The following is a 23,502-nucleotide window of genomic DNA, read 5'->3' as shown; positions in this document are numbered from 1 at the left end:
GTATCGATACACAAATCTTGCTCCTCTTCGGAAATCTCACAGAATATCCGGAAACAATCGCTTAAAAAAAGATTACGTGGCCAGGAAGCGGACACCGGTAGACTGATCTTAGTGTCATTATGGGTCACGAAACTTCATTTATGCATTTTTAATAAGTTTCAAAGATTTGAAACGATGATCTTCGATGTTTCGCAATCGATGCATTATCATCGCAGGTAGAAACAATTGAAAGATGACTGTAAGGAATTAATGTGGATCATTAGAGTACAATCGACGGATTGCGTAGACCGCCGTTGAACACCTGTGAACAAAATCGTATTCTTCCTGTATTCGTTTTAAAGAGCGTAGAAGTTATGACAGGCTGGATGAAGATAAGAAGAAGCATTTCTCTATTTATATTCCGGCTGCTGTATATAGCACGAGGGAGGCATGAATTGCGAGCACTACCGTGAACACCGTAGTCGAAGACGGATCGTCGGTTCCCTCGAGTTCCGCTCGTGATCACCTGTGAGAACATGAATCTCCCGACTATCGTGGATCCGGATCAAGTGAAAGAATCGTTGATATCGCATCTGAAGGAGAACAGAATTATCGGCGACGACCCGTTGCCGTGGACCGTCGGTTACTCGAAATTGGGAGGCCGCGGCCTGTTCGCTACCAGGAACATCGAGCCCAACGAGCTGATTTTCGTCGACGCGCCCCTAATCGTTGGGCCAAGGTGCGCGGCCAGTAGACTACCGGTTGGTATTCGCCCTTTAAAAATATTTCGACTTCCTGCAGAGTGGTTTCCACCGCATACGTTTCCGCGTAAGTTCCGCCGGCCATTTCGTTCCCATTATTAGGCTGCCATCGCGTTACTGACCCGTCGGTTAATCTTAGGAGACAGCTCATACGTTCACTGAACCCCGTTCTTCGATTGGCTTCATCTTATATTCTTCCTTCTCTCGCGTCGAACCGTGCCATGGTGTCCTCATCGTTGCGGCTCCATTCGACAATATTATTTATTATATATTATTATGTAAAAAAAATTGTAGTATTTCCCAGCCGCACCAGATAGATTGCAAAGTATGGGTATCGATTATCGAGCCCAAAAGTTTTCGCAATATCAAGAGATTATTTGATTAACGAAACCGGTAACGAACAACTAGAATTTACATTCCAAAAATCCCAGGTACCGTGAATTTCAACGAAATAAATTTGAAAACCTGACGGCACAGAAATCGTTCGGTCGCGCAGTGTTATTCCGACCCGCTGAAATTTGACGAGCGACGAAACGCCCGTTTGCGCCGAATGAAATTGTTAATTACACGGTTGTAAACGGCCGGAGCCAGGGTTCTAGTGTGCAAGCATCCGCAGATGTGCGTGTGCTGCTACAAGAACGAGTGTCCGCTGTTTCCGTGCGACCGTGGCTGCGGCTTGCCGGTCTGCTCGGCGCGGTGCGAAAATTCACCGAACCATGTGGACTACGAATGCAAGTACTTGAGGTCGTTGGTACCGACATGCGGTACCGACTGGTCCTTCGACCTGCTGCTGACCGTGATACCGATACGAGGGCTGTTCATGACCGAGCGGCAACGAAGATGCTTGGCCGGGTTCCAGTGGGACGAGAGTCACGTAGCCGCCTTCGAGGTACGATCGCCGGTTCGTTAAATACAATACTTACGAGGACAGTTGATCACGAGAACATTCGAATACAGAGGTTTTAACGTTTTCGCAGTCGTCCGTGCTTGAAACGAATCATTGAACAAATCGGTGAGTTAGAAGACTGAGTGCATTTCAATTGAAGATTTTCGAAGTAAAGGTTGATCCTTCGTAGCCTGACAGAATCCCCCTCTAAAGTCCTGTCTTATTTCGTTCTTCTTACAGTTATCTTGAAATTACTGTAACGATAGGCGTTTCATAATATCTCCCCAATTAGTACTCTGCAATGCTATGTCTTTAATACCGTTCAGAAATGCATGAACTTCCAGCTATCGTAGATTTCATACCGCGAAATAAATCCTTTCGTAGATTCCGTGCTCACTTTTTCGCACTCTAAATCATCCCTTTTCTAGATCGTATTCAGCGAAGCTTCACCTGTACGGCAGATGAGAAATGTACAATGCAGGCGCAGTCGCTCTTTATCTTTTTTTCGCTAATGTATTACAATTGTAATTAATGAATTTCCGGGAAACAAGGCTGAATTACTGCAACGGAATGTGGCAAATCCGCCAACCGAAGAGGAACTGAAGTTAATGAAACGCGTTTGCGGAACGTTCGCCACGAACGCGTTCGAAACGGTCAGCGTCCATGATAACGATCGCTCCTCGAGTTTACGCGGTCTTTATCCTCTGGGGGCACTGCAAAATCATTGTTGCACTCCGAATACCAGGCATCATTTCGACAACGAGCAACGGCTTTACGTGAACGCCGCGGTGCCGATTTCCGCCGGCGACGAGCTGACCATGTCTTATACAAGCTTGTTCTGGGACACGACGAGGCGACGACGATTCTTGAGCGTCACCAAACGTTTCTCCTGCGTTTGCAAACGGTGCAGAGATCCTACGGTAACTCTACAAAACATCGTCGTTTTTTTCCTTTTTTTATATTAAGTTCACCCTCTCATAGATCGAATCAACCCCCTCAGCGAATCAAATTCTTCTGCCCCGTTTATTTTGTTGACGTTTATTTCTATGTAACAATTAGGAATTCGGATCTCGATTAGGAGCATTCTTATGCGAATCTGAGAAATGTTCTGGAAATTTGCTACCCCAGGATCCGCTCGATTCGACGTCGCCCTGGATCTGTGATAAATGCTCCATCGTCATGAGCAATCGAGAGGTGTTTATACATTTTGCTTAAATGACGTAGAAGAAATAATAAAGAAATTATCAATTCTAAAAATTTAAATGAGTTCGGAGGTACATTTTGTTCTTTTTCTTTTAGATAACTTCGATTCGTTCTAGCTTGTCGGCTATAATGGAAAATGTTATATATAAAACTCCGCGTGAAATTTATGATTTTATGCAGAGGGAACTGAAGCTGGTGATTCCGCTCACTAATTATCTTATTATGGACATCAAATTCCGAATTATCTCGTACTACGGTAGAGCCGAAGGAGTACATTGGGAAGGTATTGTAACTATAAGTCTATCTTATGTATAGAGCCTGTATTGGTGATATTCAAACATTTTTATTTATCGAACAATTGTATTAGATTTAACTGACACGGAGCTTGATACAAAGGCCAGATACTGCAAAGACTTGATCTCCACATTAGACATTTTGAATGGCGGTGAAAGCAAGAAGAAAGGTAATTTTTATTTTGTGAACAAACTTGAAAATATTCATGCATTATTTCTTTTTTCTGCAAATGAGATAGTTGTCTGAATATTTTAGGCCTTCTTTTATATGAACTATATTGCACAAACATGGAAAAAATGAAAAGATTTCGACAGCGACAGAACGTTCGGAATGAACATGCAAGATTTTCTATACAGGTGTTTATATTATTTATTTATTTATTTATACTGCATTACTAGTTCTCATATTTACATCACGTATTTGTTCTTAGAATGATGAAAACGAGCGTCTATTGGTGGATGCAATGACTATATTGCAAAATGATGTTGTGGCTGCTGTTAACTTCGAGCGTGATAATAAGTATTTTAAACAATGTTAATGGTTCCATTAAAAATAATATAAAGGAAATAGACATTTTACAACAAAGTAAAATAATTATCTCTTGATATAGAAAGTTAATACTTATCTATAAACATTATCTAACATATGTATATATATATATCCTAAATGTGTACAAAACTCTATTTATAAAAGACCAGGTAAAAAGTACAGTCACTACATATACGTGGATCAAATCATTTAATTCACATTATCAAAATATTAAGAAAATATTTTCTCGAAATAGTATAATCACGCAAAATATTTAGTAATAAATTTTAAAATTTAAGTATCTAAAATAATGTTTTTTTGTGTAATTTATAGAAAAAATATGATATAAAATTTAATGTAACGTTTTTGGTAATGTAAGTTTCACATTCTCCAATCTAGTCACTCAGTTATAATCAATTTTTTGCAATTATAATTCAGATAAAGAATATGTTATAAAATTTGAATAATATACAAAGGACATTTGATTAAGATGATCGAAGAGCTAAGTACTAAAAAAATGTATGAATTTAATTTTTTCCTAGATTGCACCACTGAAGGTTAAATTGGTTACAGTAAAAATTAACTGCACCAATTTTAGCATGTAACAAACAGATGCCATTGACGACACTTTTGTCTCATGCTGTACTATATCAAATAGCAACGAAGTGCAATTTTGAGAGTCATGTCCTACGAATAAACGCTTTTTTCATACAACTTGTTGCAATAAGCATTTTGCCTCTTCGTATAAAGCTGTACAAGGTCTCAAAACTTCTAAATCGTAATCCACGTCCTCTTCAGTATGTACATTACTATTCCTATAAACAGAACAATATTAGAAATATTGCGACACGTTTTTAATAACATTTAAAGAAACTCATTTACTTATACAGAAAGTCGTCCACCCCAGGTAACATATCATTATTCAGGTTATGTAACAAGCGATTTCGTGCAAGCGCCGTATGCATAAACGCGACATTGTGAAGGAAAAATTCTGAATGATCTGTAAATAAATATTCAACAAAATAAATATAAGAGATACATAATATTTCCAAAAACTCGTAAAAAACGTACCATTTTTTCCATATTTTTTCGACAATTTCTTCATTAAATCTTCACCGCCGTATTTACCGGAAATGCCTATTCTATGAAGAATCGCCTTGCACTGCCAACGATTTTCGGCATTTTGATTACACGTCGTTGGTCTTCGCGGTTGTGTTTCTTTCACTAGACTCTCCCAATCAACACCCAGAGCATCTCCTAAACCTTTACCACTTGTTTTAATATCTTCTTCTAGTTCACCATCAGAAATTTCTTCAAAGTCCATAGTTTCCATATTCTCATCTTCCAAATTTCTAAATACATTTAGCAAAAAATATTGTTAACATATTACAACTGTGTACACTAAATTCTGCAACAATTACTAGTTAATAGTTAAACATAATACCTAAATGACATTGTGTCGGTATTATCTTTTCCTTTAGAATTAAATACAGATTCTTCTATTGTTTCCTTCGGAGACGACGGTGCTGTTTCTTGAGTCGTTAACTGTGTATCGCGCTGCGTTATGTCAGGGGTCTTCTTTGAGCGCGTCTTATTTGTTTCAACATCCTATAAATATAATTATTTTAATACATATTTAAATTTATAGATAAGTATAAACAAAAAGATAGCGCTCACTGTAATATCTTCCATGTTTAGTATATCATCTGGATCATCACTAATATCACTGAGATCACTTTCAGTATGAAGTGTTTGCAAAGACTCATCGATGCAGGAACGCTTCGGCTCAACAGTGACGGTTTCTTTAACTTCAGGTTTTTCTTTTAATAAAACCTTCTTCGGAAAACTATCTGTGGACTTCTCTCGAGATGTAGACAGTTTACCTTCTGCCAGTTCCATTAATTTCTTATTAATAGGTTCCTCTTTCATACTACCATATAAAGATGCTTGTTTAGAGGTATGAACTGTACATTCATCCCTAGTTTCTGAATTATTATAGTTTCTCCTTTTACTGAAACAAAATGGACTTATTACATATTAAAGCGTCACGAGATTTTTATTTCAGATACGTTAATTAAATAATGCGAATTTATGAATAACGCACTTGTGTGATGTGGATTCTCCTATTTCTATCTCTTTTGAGCGATCGTTTCTGTAATGGCCACGTATATGCACGGATTGATTATCCCATTTTCGTGCATCATTTGACTTCCAGTCCGTGATGGAATTATCATACCGTGAATTCCAATCGTCATCGTGAACTTCTGAACGGGGAAGACTATCCCTACTGTCCCACAGTGCTCTTACTCGCCATTCTCGTTCTTCCCAGTCAACGGGTCCATAAGTTCGTTCTCGGCCATGCTCCACGTCTCTGTGATGATTATCCCAATCATCATTGGGAACATTTTCGTCACTAATATGTAGAAAATAATGTATTGTAGTTCCTACTTAACTGTAGCTATTTCTCCATGACTTAAGAAAATGTTAATGCCACAATTGATCAATTACCGAATTGATGTGTTACTTCTCAACTTCTCTCCAGGGTACAGTGGATGCCTGTGATGATGATGATGATGTCGATGATCCTCGAAAGATGTTCTGTCTGCAGTCTGAACAACGTATCTAGATTCTCGAGATCTTTCCTCGCGAATACCCCGTCTTTCTTCAAATGGACTATCGTACCTTCTTCCGTCAACAGGTTTCCTTCTTTCATCCTCGTGAACATGATGTTCTCGGTAATCTAAGTGTGTAGTTGCTTCCTCTTGTTCATCCCAGTGCTCGGACAGTCGTCCGTAATTCCTGTTGTAATTTCTATCAATTTCAATAGTTCGACGCGGACTGGTTTCCCGTCTGTAAAATGATTTACTTTAACAAATCGATCATTTCAAATTACATCGAACACTTATTGTCATAAACGTCATAATATAAAATATAATTTTTAAAAGATTATTAAAAGATTTTACATTAATAATGAAATGCGCGATTTATACCTTGCTCCAAATCGCCTGTGCCTTTCTCGATCATAATGTCCAGTATCTATCCTATCAATTAAGTTGTCTCGCGAAGTTGACAGTGTCGCTGGCGCGGATGAAGACGATGAGGATGCTATAGAAGTTTGTACTGGTGGTAAAGAAGGTGCTTGTGATGGAGGTTGTGCAGTATGTACAGTCTTATCCAGTAAAGATGTTCTGTCTAATGATCTCTCGCGGGGGAAACGATCTCTCGGAGAATTTACACCGGCCTTGCGAGTAGGTGCATCTTTATCAACAGCAGTTCTATCGTATCTCCCATCAATTCGTTGCGAGGATGTCCTGTCTCGATCCGATAGTGCTTTTGTTTCAGATCGTTCCCTCTCCCTGTCACTTCTACGTTCCCGGGTACCGTTCTTCTCAAAGGCACTATCTTTCCCCACTATTCGTTCTTTGTCCCGACTATAACGTGAGTTCTTGTCTGCGGCTATACTTATTGATGTCGGAACCAATGGTTGAACATCTCTGTCTCTAGCTTTCAATGGATCCTTCTCTCGATCACGGTCTCGATCTCGATCACGATCACGATCACGGTCACGATCTCGGTCTCGATCGCGATCCCGATCCCTATCACGATCACGATCTCGGTCCCTCTCCCGATCACGATCGCGTTCTCGATCTCTGTCACGATCACGGTCTCTTTCTCGCTGTCGTTCGCGACAACGTTCTTGCAGATCCTCTTTGTCTTTATCACGTGGATCTCGTTGATCTCGACCAAGTCTCGAATGACCACGTTCATCCCTTGGATGGTCTTTGTCACGTCGTTCTCTACTTTTCTGTCGTGTTTTATCACCCACATAAGTTTTCTCATCAAACTCTTTCCCAATTCGTCTGTGACTCTCTTCTTGACTCGCCGCCACTTGTCTGGTTCTGCTACTCTGCTCAGTCTTTCTAATATCCTCCCTGTCCTTGGTTTTATCATTCTTGTGAGATTCGCGATCTTTTTTCTCCACGTCTCTTGACCTATTTGCGGATATCTGTCTGTCTTGAGTCTTCGATGGGGAAGGTTCCCGTTTCGATCTCGAAGATTTTTCTGGTGTACGACTGCGACGTGCTTTCGTTGACACTGCCTCTTTAGAGTGTTGGTGTTTCGATCTTTCAGTCGTCGGCGGTGTCCTGGAACGTAACTCCTTGTCTTTACATTTTGCTTTCAGCCTTTCATCGATTTTTAGTTTCTCATCTATCGTTCGGTTCTTCTCCTTTTCCGGCTCTTTCGCTTTATCGAAAGATTTATTCTTATTGCTTTCTTTAGGCACTTCATCTACATCTCGTACTTTCTTGTAATGCCTGTCCTCTTTCTCCACATCTCTGGCTTTGGGTGCTTTTGGAGATTCTGTTCTATTTCGTTCTCTAACTTTATTAGATGCTGGATGATGAGGCACAGATATTGAAGAACCTAATACCACTGCTGCTGCAGGTACAACTGCTGCAGGTACTTGTATTGCTGGTGACCTTGTGCGGGGAGTGGAAGAATGTTTTCTCGATGTTGAAGTCGAGGTATACTTTTTAACTGACCTATTGCCAACTTCCTTCTTTGTCAAACTACTTTCCAGCTTCCGCTTCTTCTTGACAGCAGGCTTATCATTCTTGGTGCCAAGTCTTTTCAATTTTAATCTATCAAATACAATTAATTTTAATGTATATATTTAAAAATCTATACACAATAGAAATTACTTACTTTCGTCTTCTTTCTTTATCTTCATCATAATCTGTTGAGCCGCTGTGATGCCGCTTAGATTTAATTTTTTTAACCTTCTTCCGCGAGTCAGACGTTGAACTGGAAGATGAATCTTCGCTGCTAGAACTGCTACTACTACTAGACGTGCTCGAAGTATGAGAACTAGAGGAAGAAGTCATTGCCTTTTTCTTCTGTCTCACTTTGTCTTTGCCATGAACTTCTTTATCTTTCTTCATTTGTAACTCTAATTCACGCTGTAACAGCTGTCTACGCCTCTCTAGTACTTTCTCGTCCTCGTATTCTAAATCTGTTTGATTCCACTCTTCGAGATTTAAATCAGGACTATGCGACGCCTTTTTTACGATCTTAGAAGTAAGCCTTTTAAACGGATCCTCAATAAGCTATGTATTAAAAACATACATATGTAAATATCTGTATGTAGTAAACATTAATAGAGCCTTTATTTACTATAGAATGATATTGTAAATAGAAATTTTTAATAATATAGCTAAAATTTTATAGACTTACTCCCGTTGTACTTGCAATTGCATTATCCTTCTTCGCACGCTTGGATGGACTTATTAATGTGTGAGTATTTGCATATCTAGTTATAATATAAAAAAAGAAAATATTGGTTCTCTTAAAATGAACAGACAATAATTCTTACTCTACATTCTAAATAAAAAATGCTGGTATTTCGCACTGAACACGAAAAATTCAGTCAACTGCATTGCAAAATAAAGTATTTTATTTTCTCGCGGAAGATAAAAAAATATCAAAGTTGTACATACTTGCAATTCTTTCCATATGAACAACTGCCATTCAATGCCCAGTTTCTACAGTAATCCGATGAATTTTGGCCGGCAGTAACTGCTGGTTTGGTCCCCAACCTCTCAAACACACTTGGTCGACGAGAGTCTGTATTACATTTCGTAGGGTCAACCGTTATTTTCCTTATGCTTGATTTTGACATATTATCACCATAAAACAATTATGTTTTCACAATGGAAGCACATAACTGCAGCATGCAAATATTCATTTGCTATGGAATCACCATTAATAAGTCTAGTGTTCACGAATATAAGCACAGTCTTCAAAGTATCGATCAGGTATCTCGGATCTATGAAACACAAGCTTGCTGGTTATGCTCCATATGATATTGTTTCTCCCACATACGCCACTTTGTTTTCTATTTTAACGTATTTACAGTTATTCCGATACAAGAACTCTTAAGACCTAACCCCTGACACAACTTACTGCATACCAGGGTAGGTTCACTCAAAGAGAATAGTTGTTCTCGTTGTAACATAGGCGTAGAGTACTATGTGCAAGAGACGAAACTTCTGTCGGGATCATTGATGTTACTTGTATCCCCAAATTAATTGAATTTGACACCCTGTATATGCACAACAGTTAACCAAAATCGACTGTTGGTATTTTGGCCAATAGTTTGAGCGTTTTGCCACGGGACTAATTGGCGCTCTACGGACCTTGATGGGAGCTTCATTTTTTTTTCCAAAAGAGGCACTACAATCGCCCACGTCTATCCAATGCACGATTGCCTAAAAACAATAATTTTGGCAAAATTAAGACTTAACAAATAAAACGAACGGCATAAAACTGTTAAGGAGACTTTGCTCCATCGATATCGTGTAAAAAGATCAAACAGTAAAACGCAAAATATCAGTAGTTAACATAGATTTTAAGGTATTCTAGATCATTGTTTTTTATCAATCATTTTAAGTTTATGTTAAAAATACAAATTATTGAAATACTTACCGCTGTTGCAATCTGCATGCTTACGATCGATGATCATTCCACAGATATAACATCACAATTTATATTTATGCAAAGTACTCTGACTTCGCGAAATTTCTACTGTTATTCTTACTTTCGCAAACGTTACTGTCACGTTGATAACAAACTGAGACTCTTTATATATTTAATTTCTTCAACTGCTTATAATTATAGAAAACAATATATAATTATTAATAATATAGCACACGTCAATTTCAAAAGAGCTTGTTATAATTCTTTTTTAAGATTATATTAATTTGAATAATTAAAAAATATTTGCTATTTCTTTTTATAGATTTTTCTACTATGGCACATCACTGTAATTGTGGAGAATCACACGAGGAAGGAGACCTAGGTATACAGTACAGTTTACATGAAAAGATCGATACTTTGAATATTGAATGTTTAAATGAATGTGAGGAAGGTAGTGGAGCTACTGTCTTTAAATCATGGGAAGATAGACTAGATAAAAGCAAAGTAATTATGTCATATATAGATAATTATAATGTTTCTCTTATAACTAATCTGTTGCTTTCAGTATGTCGAAAGTGATGCCGACACTGAAGTTAATGAACTTTTATTTAATATTCCGTGAGTATTCTGCAGGTGTGTACATCAGTTTCTTTTAACTGGTAAATGTAACTTGTCTTTATATATAGTTTCACAGGTAGTATAAAATTAAAAGGTCTCATTGTTATTGGAGGTGAAAATGAACTTCATCCGTTCAAAGTGAGTCTGTAAGTATCTTTTAAGTTTGAATGTAAAAACATAAAACTTGAGATCTAAATTATTCTTTATTAATTAAAATAAATTTATAATATAGGTATAAAAATCGACCACATATGACATTTGATAATATTGTACAACCTGAACAAGAATTTGAACTCTGTGTAGACAATTATGGAGTTCACCAGTATTTTCCAAAGTAAGTATTATATAGAGAATCGTCTGATAGTTTAAGAAAAGGAGGAAATATTAGAAGAATTGATGTGCAGACCACCCTGCATTTTATTATTCATTGAACTGAACAGATACACAATTATATGTTACTTTAATGTCACATGTATTTAATATTACAGAGTGGTCAAATTTTCATCAGTTAATCACTTAAGTTTATACTTTACCGGACGCACGGGACAAGAAAAAATAAGGATTTACTATATTGGTTTGAAAGGCGAATGGACACCTGCTCATCAACATGGAGTTACCATATGTACTTACGAATTAATACCACAGAAAAGTGAAGAACTGAAAGACCGTAGAGACGTGGACAGAGCAATTAGTTGATCTCATAATTATAATAAATAAATAATGCATTTTCTTTTATAAAATCTAATTCTTGAAAAAAATGAATGAATAAATCAATATTTATATTTAACCGAATATTTTTGCTTATTTATATCATCCCATAATGTATATTATATATAATAAAAACATAATTTCTATTCTATTAACTTGTTTATATCAAATTATTAATACAACAATGTACTAATTCAATGATAAATATAAAATAAATTTAAAAAAAAATTAATTAAAACCACTAAAAAATAAATTAAATTACTTCAGTTTATTTAAGAGACAACGTATTAATAAAACCGTATTAAACAAAAATGTTTTGTTAAAGCGTTTTTCCATGTAACTTTGTTTCAAAAGAGGACATTTTATACTTGTCAGCATTACATTTTGCTTGGCACGGTCTGTTGTCATTTTTGAAAAAGAAAATAAGCCACTTCAGCGAGAGTGAAGTTCTGTTTAATTGAGCGGCAAGTGCGACAACGTGCTTTTCGGCGACCACCGGGGTCACCCCTTCTCTCTTCTTTTGGTCCCTTCCACCATGAGCACCAACTTGACGCGGTACTTGGTATCGTCGCGAGTAACAACGCTCGCCAAGTCCAACAATTGCAACTCATGGCACACACGGTCGTCGGCTCCTCCACCGAGACAAACAAGCGAGGGAAGAATGGTACAAGCGAAAATGTCGCCTGCGAACAAATGGACCACACGACGAAGGATACCATCCCAGTTCGTCCTTTGCCGCCGGATGGAGGATGGGGATTCGCCGTTGTCCTTGCATCCTTCTTAATCCACGTAATCAGTAAGTAAACGGTTTTATCCCTCGACGTATTTCTAGACCGGCGAGTTTCACGTGTTCGCGATGCTTCGCAAACTCAAAAAAACCTTTTTGCAATTTATCACGCGAACAGCGGACCTTTCTGACAAAAATATAACTCATTGTGCTTAGGATCATATAGAGTAGACTCCCGCGTAACACATTTTCGAATTTATGTTGTAGGAAATCGTGTCATACGAAAATCTTCTTCTTCTACCGCGAACTATATTGCCGTCGCGTATAAACAACAAAGTCTCTTATGAATGAAACGAAATTGGAAGAACAATTTGTAACACGTGTAGCTGTTTATTTTTACATATTTTAATTTCATTATATAGCGCATTACACGAGCATCGTATTATACGAAAATGGTGATCGCTAACTTTTTAGCGTGTTACAGAAATTCGTGTTATACGGGGGTCTACTACAATTGTGCTTGTCAATTTTTGTTAACATATTTTATAAGGTGTTTTTGTTAACATTTGTAATTAGTTGTGAGAAACTAGATAATCAAATAACAATTTTTAAAGTTTGAATCCGAATGGACCGATGACTCGCCTGTTCGATTGTTAGACTAAAAATGTTTAAGTTTCCGTCGTGAACCCGATCCAATCGGACACATATTGAATGGACAAACATTTACGCGCGTGTGCATCCTCCTGCTCCATTCCGTTTGAACGTCCCGAAAAATTGTTCATTTTTGCGACCGCTGGCACGCATTAAAAAATGTTCGGATAATTACAGTATAGATTACACTCGAGTGTAATTTATGCAATTATCAGTGTTACATAATTCATAATATTATATTTATAATTATCGATATACTGAATTTATTATCTCATTATTCGCATAAAAATAAGCTCTGCTTGATCTAACTACAATTTCGTGTACGGGATACATTTTCAAAATTCTATCGAAAATCGAGGACTATCATAAAGCGGATTGCAATTTTGTGGATTCATATTTATCGTTCTCCGAAATTTGCGGGGAGTTGTGAAATGATTATGTTAATGTGAAGCGACGCGTTATCGAAATCATCTTACGTTTCTTAAACTGATCTGTTCCGAACGAAATTAAGCGAGTTTCTCTTTTACATGTTCGACGGTATACACGAGTTTCACTTCTACTCTCGTTACTTTCATTGCGATCGGACAAGAATATCTCGTGGTATTAGTTTCGTGCCATCGTCTTTGCATATTCGAATTTGTCTATTCATTCTTTCATTCGGTTGGCAACCGACTAACACGTTCTACATCGATACTTTGTATCGCTTTATTTTCAGAGCGACGTGCTTTTTCTTCTTTTCATTCGTGAAATTTTATCGTCGCTCCGCTTTCAACGTCCGTTTTGATTCCGTTTTGGTCGCATTAATCGGATAAATGATATCTTTAGTTATTACGGTAGACTGCGCGCGTAAAATGGTACGCGATATGGCTATACGGCGTGAATAAGCTGTTGCATTTGTAGAAGTTGTATGAATTTCGCCATCGACACCGGCACCACGGTAAAAATAGTTTAATCTCTTAGTGCACGAACTGACAGTAACAGCTTTGATCACTGGACCGTGAATTTATGCATTTATAGAATGAACGATTGTTTGAAACTCCACAAGGGTGGCCACCTCCGAACCGAAAGCATACCATTTCAATGAAATTTAACGAAACAAGTTTTTTCCATTCGTTTCCTCGAGGAAAGGAAAGCGCTTTCTCAGTCGATCCGACAGTGATTTAATTAAATCACAAACATTTGCTATCATGTGGCGCACACTTGTATCGATTAGGATTTCCAAACGCACGAATTATTAAACTGATATAACATTCATAGAACAGTTGGATGTCGCTAAAGTTTGCTTACAGAAGCAGGTGTATTTACGTGACAAAAGTTAATTATACCCCGCTAGGTGTGAATGAGATAGAGGTGCTTTACGAGCACTGTTATAGTGTCCGTTTATTTGAACGAATGAATTTTTATCTGGCCCCCAGATATCCTTCTCAACAAGGGGCCAATTATCGCTTATTCTTGTTGCAATAATAACAGTCGACGTTTGTTGATAAATCAATTTTCAAAATACATTTTTTTTAATTCCCTACAGTAAAGAAATTGTTAAGAAGTTCTTGCGTAAAAACGTTTATGGGAAAGCAAAATCACGCTTCCCACGTTTTTCATTCCACTTTTGTTTCTTCACTTCGCAAAAAAAATCCGCAGTCCTTTCGTGATGCATCATGTCTATCTATCTACGATAATATCATTCGATATTGAATTTTTATGCAAAATAAAAAATATTTGCATCAATTGCAAGACGTAAGTGTTATTCACGAATTCCCTTCTCTTAAGAATTTTAATGAGCTTAAATCAATTATAAAACGTCCCCGCGAAACGCTTCACAGATCCTGGAAGATTGATATCGTCGAGACGAACAGGTTTCGAAGTTTCTATACAAAAGGAACGCGTCGGCGCGTGTAAATCGAATGATTTCCTCCGCGTATTAATCATCGTTGCTCCAAACAAAGCCGACCGCAGTTTATCTACGAGCTTGCCATCTATGAATAATGACAGCGGATGAAAGGGTGATACTCGAGATCGTCGATTTTCCTCGAAACCGGGAAAGCTTTGAACTGCAACACGTGTTCATAGCTCGATGATGACTCCGCGATTGCGTTTCCAAAACAGAGTGTACAATCGTATCCGGAAATTCTTAAACGGACATGAACTGCGAGCGTGCGCATACAGAAAAATGCGATGATATTTATGAACGCGTAATCATCCGATGTAAATAAAAAAAAAAAGAATGACCTTGCGAATGATGCTTGTGTATGCGCGGATTGTTTTGCGGTTGCTCACGCGTTCGCGGCTTTTATTTCGTATAAACTTACTTATCGAAGCTACCGGTTATGTTTTCGTTTCTCAATTGCAGCTGTATACGACAGAGCGATCTCTATAAATATTTCCGTTCAATTGTAACAATGAGAAAAGAAATTCGCGATAATTGATGAAAACGAAAGCATTAATCGGCAGCTGTCAATTCAACGTAACGCAGAGAGGGCTATGGAACTAAACGCAGCCCTCTGAGAAGAATTTCATTTTAGGGTTCGAATAAACGTACAGTAGTTGCGAGTATGGCGATATTTATAATAAGCGTTAATGCTCGTTACTTATATATTTTATAACATTGCGGACGCGCCAAATAGAGGAAAAAAAGAGTGGGAACCTTGACATCATATAAATTGAATCACACGCTTATCTGGATACTCTGCCCCTCCGCCCATATTTATCGGAACCAATAAAATAAAATACGAAATTTCGATTCACAATTATCAACAAACAAGCTTTAATTGTTAATATATAATCACACGTTTATCCGAATACTGTGCCCCCTCCGCGCTCTTATCGGTGCCAGTAAATTAAATTACGAAATTTCAATGCGCGACTATCAACGAACGACTTTTAATTGTTAACACATAAACCATCGTGTGCCCGTAAAATTTTCCCTCGAACAGAACAAAAATGTTGCTGGAAGTTACAGGAAACTTTATCAAAGTTAGAAAAATTACGGTGACTGGGGTTATCGTCATCAATAAGAGCGCGATAAGGAAAATAGAATCTTCGTAGTGACATCAGTGCGAGGTAAAAATGCTTTCACTGGATGACGCTTATAAAAGTGCGACAGATAGCGGTAGAATCGTAATTCAAAACAACATTTTCACATTTATAGCTTGTTTCGTGTTGAAATATTATGTACGCGACTAAGAAGAAGATTATTCACGCATTCGACTCACTTACTCGCTCCCACAGTTATCCTGCAATCTAATTTTTGTTTTTCTAAAATAACGTCGAAAGATTTAAATTTCAACAAATCTTTTTGTTCGTAACGAAATAAAAACTGCTAGGTAAGGCAGTTTTAATACCAGCTGCTTTGTGATCTTCTAAAAAGAACCATTCGTTTTGTGAGTATTAAGTGAGTCAATGCTAACAATTATTGAGTCATCTCGATATTTCTAGGGTGATACGCGAACTTTTCTATTGCCATACGCGCGAATGCGTATGTACACACTCGCAAGTTTTGAACATGCGTGTCGGTATCATCGCGATATGTAAAATCATAGCGTGATACGGACATTGTACTTTGCGTATCGTTCGTCACTTGTGTTACACTCATTCTCGCCAAGTTAAACAGTATCTGCTCCCGGAATATTGTTCGGCTCATCTCGTTTCGTTTACCATGCTCCCGTTAGCAGAGTTCCTTTGTAATCTCATTCGAATCGTACACCCGACTTCTCCGAAATTCCGCGCAGTGATTCAACATCCATGTTTCACTTTTCGTAGTGTTTCTTAATAGTCCGGCGCTGACGATAACACCATTCGAACTGGCAAAGCTAGATATGGAAACAAAAATTTGTTGTTATGTATTATCCGTTAAAGATCGAGAAGAATTTAGTCACCAGTTCGTATCGGACTAGCATAATATGTATGAATGAACTATGACGCATCTCAAATAAATTTTCAAACAAATGCCTGACACATTTGTCTGTAAATGTAGATCGGTTTAACTGTGATCTTATTATTCAATTTATACGAACGATTTTATTATATGTTTCGTTAAATAAAGCATGAATTATTAATAATTTTATACTCCTTATCTTATGCGGCTTTTTATTTATCATATTGTAATTGTTATGGTTAATATTAGTAATGGTGTTTGTTATTTTAGCGGATGGTCTTACGTATTCCTTCGGTGTCTTTTATTTGGAATTCCTGTACTATTTTGAGGGAGGAAAAGGTGCGACAGCATGGGTTGCGTCGATATTAGTAGGAGTCACGTTGTGTTCAGGTACATTCTCTTATCAGGATCCGGCCTTCTTATTTCGCTATAAAACAACGATACAAAAAGCTTTGATTTACAGGTCCAATATCGGGCGTTTTCGTAAATAAGTTCGGATGTAGAGCAGTAACTATAGCTGGGTCCATATTGGCAAGTTCATGCTTATTAGCAAGCATGTGGGCCCGCAGCATTATCACGTTATACTTTACAATCGGGATTGGTGCAGGTGAAGTGAGCAATACTTTTATTTAGAAAAAAAAAGAAACGCTGTCTATATTAATAAAATTAAATTGTCTAATTTCTAATATTCTTACCGCATCGGTCGAATTGAATATCATATAGTACCTACTTGCAAACAAATTTTTAATATTTTCTTAACAAATTGGTTGAAACAAAAATTCATTTCATGCGAACGAATTAATATATGTATACAATCATTTTACAGGTTTCGGTTTCGGCTTGATCTACTTACCGGCGATCGTAAGCGTGTCATGCTATTTTGAAAAGTATCGTTCACTTGCCACCGGAATCGCAGTGTGCGGCTCCGGATTAGGTACCTTAGTCTTTGCACCATGTCTAGAGTACTTAATTGCAACTTATGGATGGCGAGGAGCGATTATGCTCTGTTCTGGCGTCGTTTTGAATTGCATCGCTCTCGGGGCACTTTTCAGACCCCTCAAAGAGAAGAAGCCGAGAAAAAGTGGTTCTCCAGAGGTACAGGACTCTTGTATGTATTATTATTAGAAGTAAAACAATATAAATTTACTTTGCATATTCCGTACCGCATAAACGATTTGGATGAGTTCCTTGAAAATAAAATTATAATGTTTCACGTAACTAAAGCTGTTAGTTTTCAATTAGGATATTTTTATTAAAAAAATAGTACACTCTATAGATCTAACATTTACATGATTGGTACATTTTTAATGTATTAAAAGTCGAAAGAAAATGCCTATTCCCTTACGAAAACATAGATGCTTACTGAGTGTCTTATCATTTTATTGAAGAGCGACGATTTTTGTTCTTATACCATTAAAAGAATAATTCTTATAGGACGCCACAAGGAGCAACAATGTTAACGAAAATACGAACACGCACATAGTTGCTTTTCAAAGGGAAAACAACAGAGCTCGTGTGATAGCCACCATCAGTCAGCCTACTCTGATACTGAAAGATGTATTGCACGAAGAGAATTTGGGGAATGTCCAAAAGGAAATGTCAGTATTTTTCAATTATCCATTTCCTACATTAATGTTAATAATAAAAAGAATATCTGTTAGTACATTTTTTTTACATGAATATTATACTATTTCACAAAAATTATACCATTTGTGTTGTCTTTGGCAGACCAATTTCGACACAGGAATATACTGAAGACAGACTTTATGTCCAGGAGTCTTTGGAATACTCAAAGACGGACGTTAAAATGCTTAATGGTAACTGTAAAGAAGCAGTAGGTGATTTTCATGAAATACTGGATATGTCTATATTAAAAGACCCAGTGTTCGTTTTATTTACATTCTCCAATTTCTGTACCAGTATTGGATTTAATGTACCATATGTATATGTATTGGTATGTATAATGTATATGTATACATACATGTATATGATTGCACTTTTTACAAAGCGAAACATTCCCAAGAAAATAATAACTAACAGCATTATATTTATCCAGCCCCAGGCCGAAGAACAGGGGATTACTAAGAAGGATGCAAGTTATCTGCTGGCCATAATTGGAATTGCTAATACTATAGGTCGTATAGTATTAGGATACATATCTGATAAACCGTGGGTTAACCGGTTATTAATATACAACTTATGCCTTACCATATGTGGTCTTGGTAAGTTCCATTACTAATGTATTAATTATCAGAAAGAAATATTAACGATGGTACATAGAATCTTTCGCTATATTTTAAACCTAGGTAAAAAATTATTTGTATACCTTTCATATATATAATTACAAATGTTAAAATTAACGATTTTGTAATTTTTCTAGCAACAATTTTAAGCACAGAATGTACGTCATTTGTAACGTTCGCAATTTACACTTCCATATTTGGATTTACATCTGGTGCTTACGTCGGCCTTACATCTGTACTTTTAATAGATTTACTAGGTTTACAACGTCTCACGAACGCCTTTGGTTTACTTTTATTGTTCCAAGGTTTTGCATCACTTTTAGGACCACCTATTGCAGGTATAAATTTATAATAATTATGAGCTTGAAGCACGTAACATTGAATATCTTTTGTATATTTTCCCAGGGTGTCTGTATGATGTGCTCAAGTCTTATGATCCCGGATTCTATACCGCTGGTGCTATGATTACTATTAGTGGATTAATATTATTCTTCATACCTCTCATTCAAAAAAGAGTAAGACATAATGTAAACAAAAAAAAGAAGAAAAATATAATAAATAATGAAATTGCTTAAAATAACTTTATTCACACAAATGACCATTATTATTCTCACTTCACTCATTAAACTGTAACTTACTGCACATTGCCTGGCAACATTCTTGCATAACATTTATTTCATAAATTATGAAAAACAAGGTAGAAAGAATAAATTTATGAAGAATAATAAATTCTTCTTATAGCTTTTTAAATAATAGTAGTTCCGAAAAAATAATAGCATTGGCTACCGGAGTGAGAGACTTTAGGTTAAATTATTCGTACATATATGCAATATATTTCTTTCTTTATATAAAAAATTGCACATTGTAAAAACTTACAATTTCTAGTAAGATCTTTTTATGGATGCAGATATTTTCTAAGTATGTATTATGTAGGACCAAATTTATAAAACATATGTCTACAAGAATTGTAATAAAAGAATATTTACATGAATAATGAACAATTATCGAAATTAATATTTTTAATTATTAATTTAATTTAAATCTCTTTCAAAAAATTAGAACACATCTAATTCTTCAAAATAAATCTTACCATTCTTATCGAGTTCTTTAAATTGCAGATCGTACACTAGGTTTTATGTATCTCCAAGGCACGTGATATAGTTTGTATTGTATTACTTGAAAGTTGAACTCCTAGTTTTTCTAAGTGAATTATTATCTGAGAAAAAACATTGAGACTTATTAGATATTTAATTATTCTTATAGCGCTTTATATTATATTATGAATATTCGTTCAATCAATAATTTACTTATATATATATATTAAGAGTAGGAAAAGAATTTTGCACCATTTTTATAGTTGTTTTGCTTTCAGGATAATCAGCAAACATATCTAGTAGTTGTTTGTCCATGGATACATATGTTATTTGTTGTTCATAATCCTTCTCTACCAAGGTTCTACAGATTATAAGAAGACTTTTTATGTTCTGTACGGTAAGAAAAGCCTTCAGAACTTCGGGTCCGATTTCGTCGTATAAGTAAGGACCAGGATATCTCCTAACTATATTGAAAAACTAGCATTATTTAATTATCTTACAGTTATATACCTAGCACTTACCATAGTTTGCAGCATTTGTAGTCTTTAATTCCTCTAGCCACATCAGTACAACAGCATTGTCAATTGTAACACTGCTTATTCCACATTCTAACAATGATGCTCTTGAAAGACCTATATTGTTGGTCATGTATGGTAGAACATAGCTAGAAATTGTAGTAACACAAGGTGTTACATTAAAATCATTAACCATAATCTTAAGAATGTCTAATATACCTATAAATGAAACAAAGATATTTTTACTTAATAAAACCCTGTATCATACTTATGAAGTACAAACATTTTAAATATTATTCTTATTAACATACATTAATATTATTTTATTTATATACCTTTTATATCATACATGTTTGCCCTTTTTACTAGAATTGGCCAAAAGAAATGTGGTTTTATTTTATTAATGCAGCTACATATTTTCATTATGGAAAGACATAGTTCATCATTTCTAAAATATGAAAAATACAATGCCTGCAAAAAAGCATCTTTACACAGTCCTGAATTTGCAAGTGAATGACACATTTTGACAATATTACAAGTATCCTAAAATAAAACATTTATTACTTTATGTGAGTAACCATGCAGAAATGTGATAATTAATGCAAGAAGATATATGTATAATGCCTTACCTTACTATAAAGAACTAAATTCTGTAAACATATTTGTGCCATTGGCCGATCATTTATAGATGATACTATTCTCAGAACTGTATCTATTTGATTAGAGTATATTAATTGTAATAAAATATGAATATCATCACTAGAAAATTGTGAGAATTTATTTAGATATAATATCATCTGAAATGAAAAATTGCTGAATTACTGTCCCAATATATATAACACTAATATTCTATATATATATATCAAAACTACTTACTTTATTAATATGCTCCATATGACCTTTTATTACTAACATATGAATTACCCTTAGAATATCAGTATTACGAAGGGCTATTTCTTGAAAAAAACAAAATTTAATTATATTTTCAACTTTTTCAATTTCATTTTCTCCTGCATAAATACACATAAGGATAGTAAGCGTTTCATTATTTTTCTCAAACCTGTCCATTTGTTCAAAGATTTCTAATGCTGCTTGCATATTACTGAAAAACATGTACAAACATTATACTTCAATATCTTATATTCTAATTTACAATATAGGATATGCAAGATGATTGGTTTAACTCAAAGTACTTGCAAAGATAATCCTATAAGAATTAGCATTTGACTATCTTCGTTATTTTTGAGATTGAAAGAAACTTTATTCAAGTGCTAATTCTTACTAAATCTTAATTTTTAAATGCTTATTTAATAGATAGTACATATTTACCCATTTTGATAATATCCCCACATTAATGACCTGTTAATACTAGAATATTTTAATATAGATTGGTAACTCATAGAGTCTAAAACTAGCTTTATGCAATTAATCTGTCCTTTTCTGCAATAGTATTCAATACACCACTCATACGTTGTAATATTTGGGTGTATTCCATTTTCTTTCATAGATTGTAAGATATCCGTAGGAGAAAAGTCATAATTATTTTTTAAATAGATTTGTAAGCGCTCATTATAATGATCGATACCCAATGGAACATCTGTAAATTATTTACATGTATATTTAAAATAAGATTATAGAGTATATATTAATTTTCTATAACATACTGCATACAGATAAATGACTCCATACGTATTCCCCAAATTTATGCCTCTCTGCTGGTAAGCAATCAAATATTTTATTACAGCTCTTAAGTAATATGAGAGCCTCTGAAGTATGTATATCATCTGGAATAAGAATAATACTCAAAATAAAGTAAAAAATTATCAATTTATGTTATAAAGAATAAATCTTCTAATGTAATACATTATATTATAATATCTAATTACAAAATTTGTGATATCAAATATTTTTTGATGAAGATTTGATAATTTCACTTAAACGTAACATATATAATAAATATAATTGTATCAATCAAAAATACTTTATATACCTTTAGTCGCAATACTGTTTAATATATTTTCAATTGTAATTTTCTTGATAAATCTTTCTGCTAACATGTTTTCGTTTATCTTGCAGTGTTTGTTATGCTGTACTCCATTTCCATTTATTTCTTTTAGTGGTGATAATACATTTCTAATAATACATTATCCATTTTAAATCATACAAAAAGTTATCCTAGAAAATTAAAAAAACTAACCTGGTCACAACGCGTAATGAAGTATTTTTGTGTAAGGTTAATAAATTTGAGGTTCTTTTGTTTTTATTAAGAATTACGTTTTCTGAAAACTGTTTTTGATATTTTATGCATTTCAATAAAACGCTCATCTTGAGCATTAAAAACAGTGCAATAAATATGTACTATAAACTGAGAAAAATATTTAACGGTGAATGATAACTCGTCAACAGAATATGTATGCATGCACGTGCATGCTACGTGTGTACTACGTATAGTATTCTGTCTTGTATCTGTATTACATGCTATCAGAGTCAGAGAACAAATCTCTGGTTGTACATATGTATTTATATATATACACAAAAGACTTCTTCAGTATTTTTTCAAAGTATATAATATACACTATGTGTATATTTCATATAATTACAGAAAAATATTGACAATAATTATTTTTCTAATTATAAGGTTTTATATTATATTATTAGTACTATAAAATAATATTTATAGCTTATATACTATTGTTCTCATTGATTTAACTAACAAATTAAAAATATGATAATAATTATATTTCGTGCATTATCATATTTTTTTATATACATGTTACAAGGAAAATTTAAATAAGCAAGCAAGTTTTTGTTTAATTGTAATTTATTCAATCTATTTAAAGGGATGTAAAATAACTGATAAACAATATTAGATTAATGCAAAAGTATTGAAAGAAAAATTATTTTTACAAACAAGACGAAAATTAAAGTAACCATTTTTGCAATACAC

General features: G+C 35.0%; 5 protein-coding genes across 7 annotated transcripts; 3 read left to right on the top strand and 2 right to left on the bottom strand.

Annotated features, from left to right (window-relative positions):
• Window positions 1-32: 32 nt before the first annotated feature.
• Window positions 33-3,678, top strand: LOC144477340 (SET domain-containing protein SmydA-8). Its single transcript, XM_078195027.1, has 8 exons — window positions 33-740; window positions 1,357-1,629; window positions 2,178-2,546; window positions 2,686-2,820; window positions 2,926-3,112; window positions 3,197-3,292; window positions 3,379-3,479; window positions 3,554-3,678. The coding sequence occupies exons 1-8, from the start codon at window positions 516-518 to the stop codon at window positions 3,659-3,661; spliced, it is 1,494 nt and encodes a 497-aa protein (XP_078051153.1). The 5' UTR covers window positions 33-515; the 3' UTR covers window positions 3,662-3,678.
• A 212-nt stretch (window positions 3,679-3,890) lies between these two features.
• Window positions 3,891-9,653, bottom strand: LOC144477337 (uncharacterized). The gene is made up of 11 exons (XM_078195023.1): window positions 9,150-9,653; window positions 8,887-8,962; window positions 8,359-8,759; window positions 6,642-8,294; window positions 6,160-6,501; window positions 5,756-6,064; window positions 5,329-5,662; window positions 5,096-5,259; window positions 4,723-5,003; window positions 4,534-4,651; window positions 3,891-4,466 (listed from the first exon to the last, which is right to left on the bottom strand). The coding sequence occupies exons 1-11, from the start codon at window positions 9,329-9,331 to the stop codon at window positions 4,358-4,360; spliced, it is 3,969 nt and encodes a 1,322-aa protein (XP_078051149.1). The 5' UTR covers window positions 9,332-9,653; the 3' UTR covers window positions 3,891-4,357.
• Window positions 9,654-9,887: 234 nt separating this feature from the next.
• Window positions 9,888-11,532, top strand: LOC144476851 (PITH domain-containing protein GA19395). Of its 2 annotated transcripts, none has more exons than XM_078194142.1 (6): window positions 9,888-10,065; window positions 10,451-10,632; window positions 10,694-10,746; window positions 10,815-10,892; window positions 10,979-11,080; window positions 11,235-11,532. In XM_078194142.1, the coding sequence occupies exons 2-6, from the start codon at window positions 10,462-10,464 to the stop codon at window positions 11,440-11,442; spliced, it is 612 nt and encodes a 203-aa protein (XP_078050268.1). In that variant the 5' UTR covers window positions 9,888-10,065; window positions 10,451-10,461; the 3' UTR covers window positions 11,443-11,532. The 2 variants fall into 2 exon arrangements, with proteins under 2 accessions (XP_078050268.1, XP_078050267.1); XM_078194141.1 differs by lacking the exon at window positions 9,888-10,065 and adding an exon at window positions 10,116-10,211.
• A 524-nt stretch (window positions 11,533-12,056) lies between these two features.
• Window positions 12,057-20,040, top strand: LOC144476966 (monocarboxylate transporter 5-like). 2 transcript variants are annotated; one of them, XM_078194317.1, is made up of 9 exons: window positions 12,057-12,250; window positions 16,974-17,093; window positions 17,167-17,310; window positions 17,530-17,798; window positions 18,138-18,301; window positions 18,432-18,657; window positions 18,760-18,925; window positions 19,084-19,284; window positions 19,352-20,040. In XM_078194317.1, the coding sequence occupies exons 1-9, from the start codon at window positions 12,064-12,066 to the stop codon at window positions 19,519-19,521; spliced, it is 1,647 nt and encodes a 548-aa protein (XP_078050443.1). In that variant the 5' UTR covers window positions 12,057-12,063; the 3' UTR covers window positions 19,522-20,040. The 2 variants fall into 2 exon arrangements, with proteins under 2 accessions (XP_078050443.1, XP_078050442.1); XM_078194316.1 differs by having other exon boundaries at window positions 18,432-18,925.
• Bsf (bicoid stability factor) lies at window positions 18,568-23,001 on the bottom strand. The gene is made up of 11 exons (XM_078194314.1): window positions 22,753-23,001; window positions 22,546-22,688; window positions 22,220-22,339; window positions 21,885-22,152; window positions 21,432-21,657; window positions 21,185-21,352; window positions 20,891-21,098; window positions 20,562-20,774; window positions 20,293-20,504; window positions 20,037-20,162; window positions 18,568-19,275 (listed from the first exon to the last, which is right to left on the bottom strand). Exons 1-10 carry the CDS (start codon window positions 22,887-22,889, stop codon window positions 20,073-20,075), a joined length of 1,785 nt encoding a protein of 594 aa, XP_078050440.1. The 5' UTR covers window positions 22,890-23,001; the 3' UTR covers window positions 18,568-19,275; window positions 20,037-20,072.
• Between the last annotated feature and the right edge of the window lie 501 nt (window positions 23,002-23,502).

Source organism: Augochlora pura, chromosome 11, assembly GCF_028453695.1.
Source record: "Augochlora pura isolate Apur16 chromosome 11, APUR_v2.2.1, whole genome shotgun sequence".
NCBI classification, from domain to species: Eukaryota; Metazoa; Arthropoda; class Insecta; order Hymenoptera; family Halictidae; genus Augochlora; species Augochlora pura.
This window is presented reverse-complemented; position numbering and strand designations above follow the sequence as displayed.

Coding starts and splice junctions, on each gene's coding strand:
- Bsf (XM_078194314.1), bottom strand. CDS start 22,889: ATGCTCAAGATGAGCGTTTTATTGAAATGCATAAAATATCAAAAACAG. Junction 21,353..21,431: donor ATATGGAGCATATTAATAAA/GTAAGTAGTTTT, acceptor TTTTCATTTCAG/ATGATATTATATCTAAATAA. Junction 20,505..20,561: donor TACAAATGCTGCAAACTATG/GTAAGTGCTAGG, acceptor TTTTCAATATAG/TTAGGAGATATCCTGGTCCT.
- LOC144477337 (XM_078195023.1), bottom strand. CDS start 9,331: ATGTCAAAATCAAGCATAAGGAAAATAACGGTTGACCCTACGAAATGT. Junction 8,963..9,149: donor TCATATGGAAAGAATTGCAA/GTATGTACAACT, acceptor TATTATAACTAG/ATATGCAAATACTCACACAT. Junction 5,004..5,095: donor ACCGACACAATGTCATTTAG/GTATTATGTTTA, acceptor AAATGTATTTAG/AAATTTGGAAGATGAGAATA.
- LOC144476966 (XM_078194316.1), top strand. CDS start 12,064: ATGGCACACACGGTCGTCGGCTCCTCCACCGAGACAAACAAGCGAGGG. Junction 12,251..16,973: donor CTTCTTAATCCACGTAATCA/GTAAGTAAACGG, acceptor TTGTTATTTTAG/CGGATGGTCTTACGTATTCC. Junction 17,311..17,529: donor TACAATCGGGATTGGTGCAG/GTGAAGTGAGCA, acceptor ATCATTTTACAG/GTTTCGGTTTCGGCTTGATC.
- LOC144476851 (XM_078194141.1), top strand. CDS start 10,154: ATGCTTACGATCGATGATCATTCCACAGATATAACATCACAATTTATA. Junction 10,633..10,693: donor ATAGACTAGATAAAAGCAAA/GTAATTATGTCA, acceptor TGTTGCTTTCAG/TATGTCGAAAGTGATGCCGA. Junction 10,893..10,978: donor CATCCGTTCAAAGTGAGTCT/GTAAGTATCTTT, acceptor TTTATAATATAG/GTATAAAAATCGACCACATA.
- LOC144477340 (XM_078195027.1), top strand. CDS start 516: ATGAATCTCCCGACTATCGTGGATCCGGATCAAGTGAAAGAATCGTTG. Junction 2,821..2,925: donor TCGTCATGAGCAATCGAGAG/GTGTTTATACAT, acceptor TTTTTCTTTTAG/ATAACTTCGATTCGTTCTAG. Junction 3,480..3,553: donor ATGCAAGATTTTCTATACAG/GTGTTTATATTA, acceptor ATTTGTTCTTAG/AATGATGAAAACGAGCGTCT.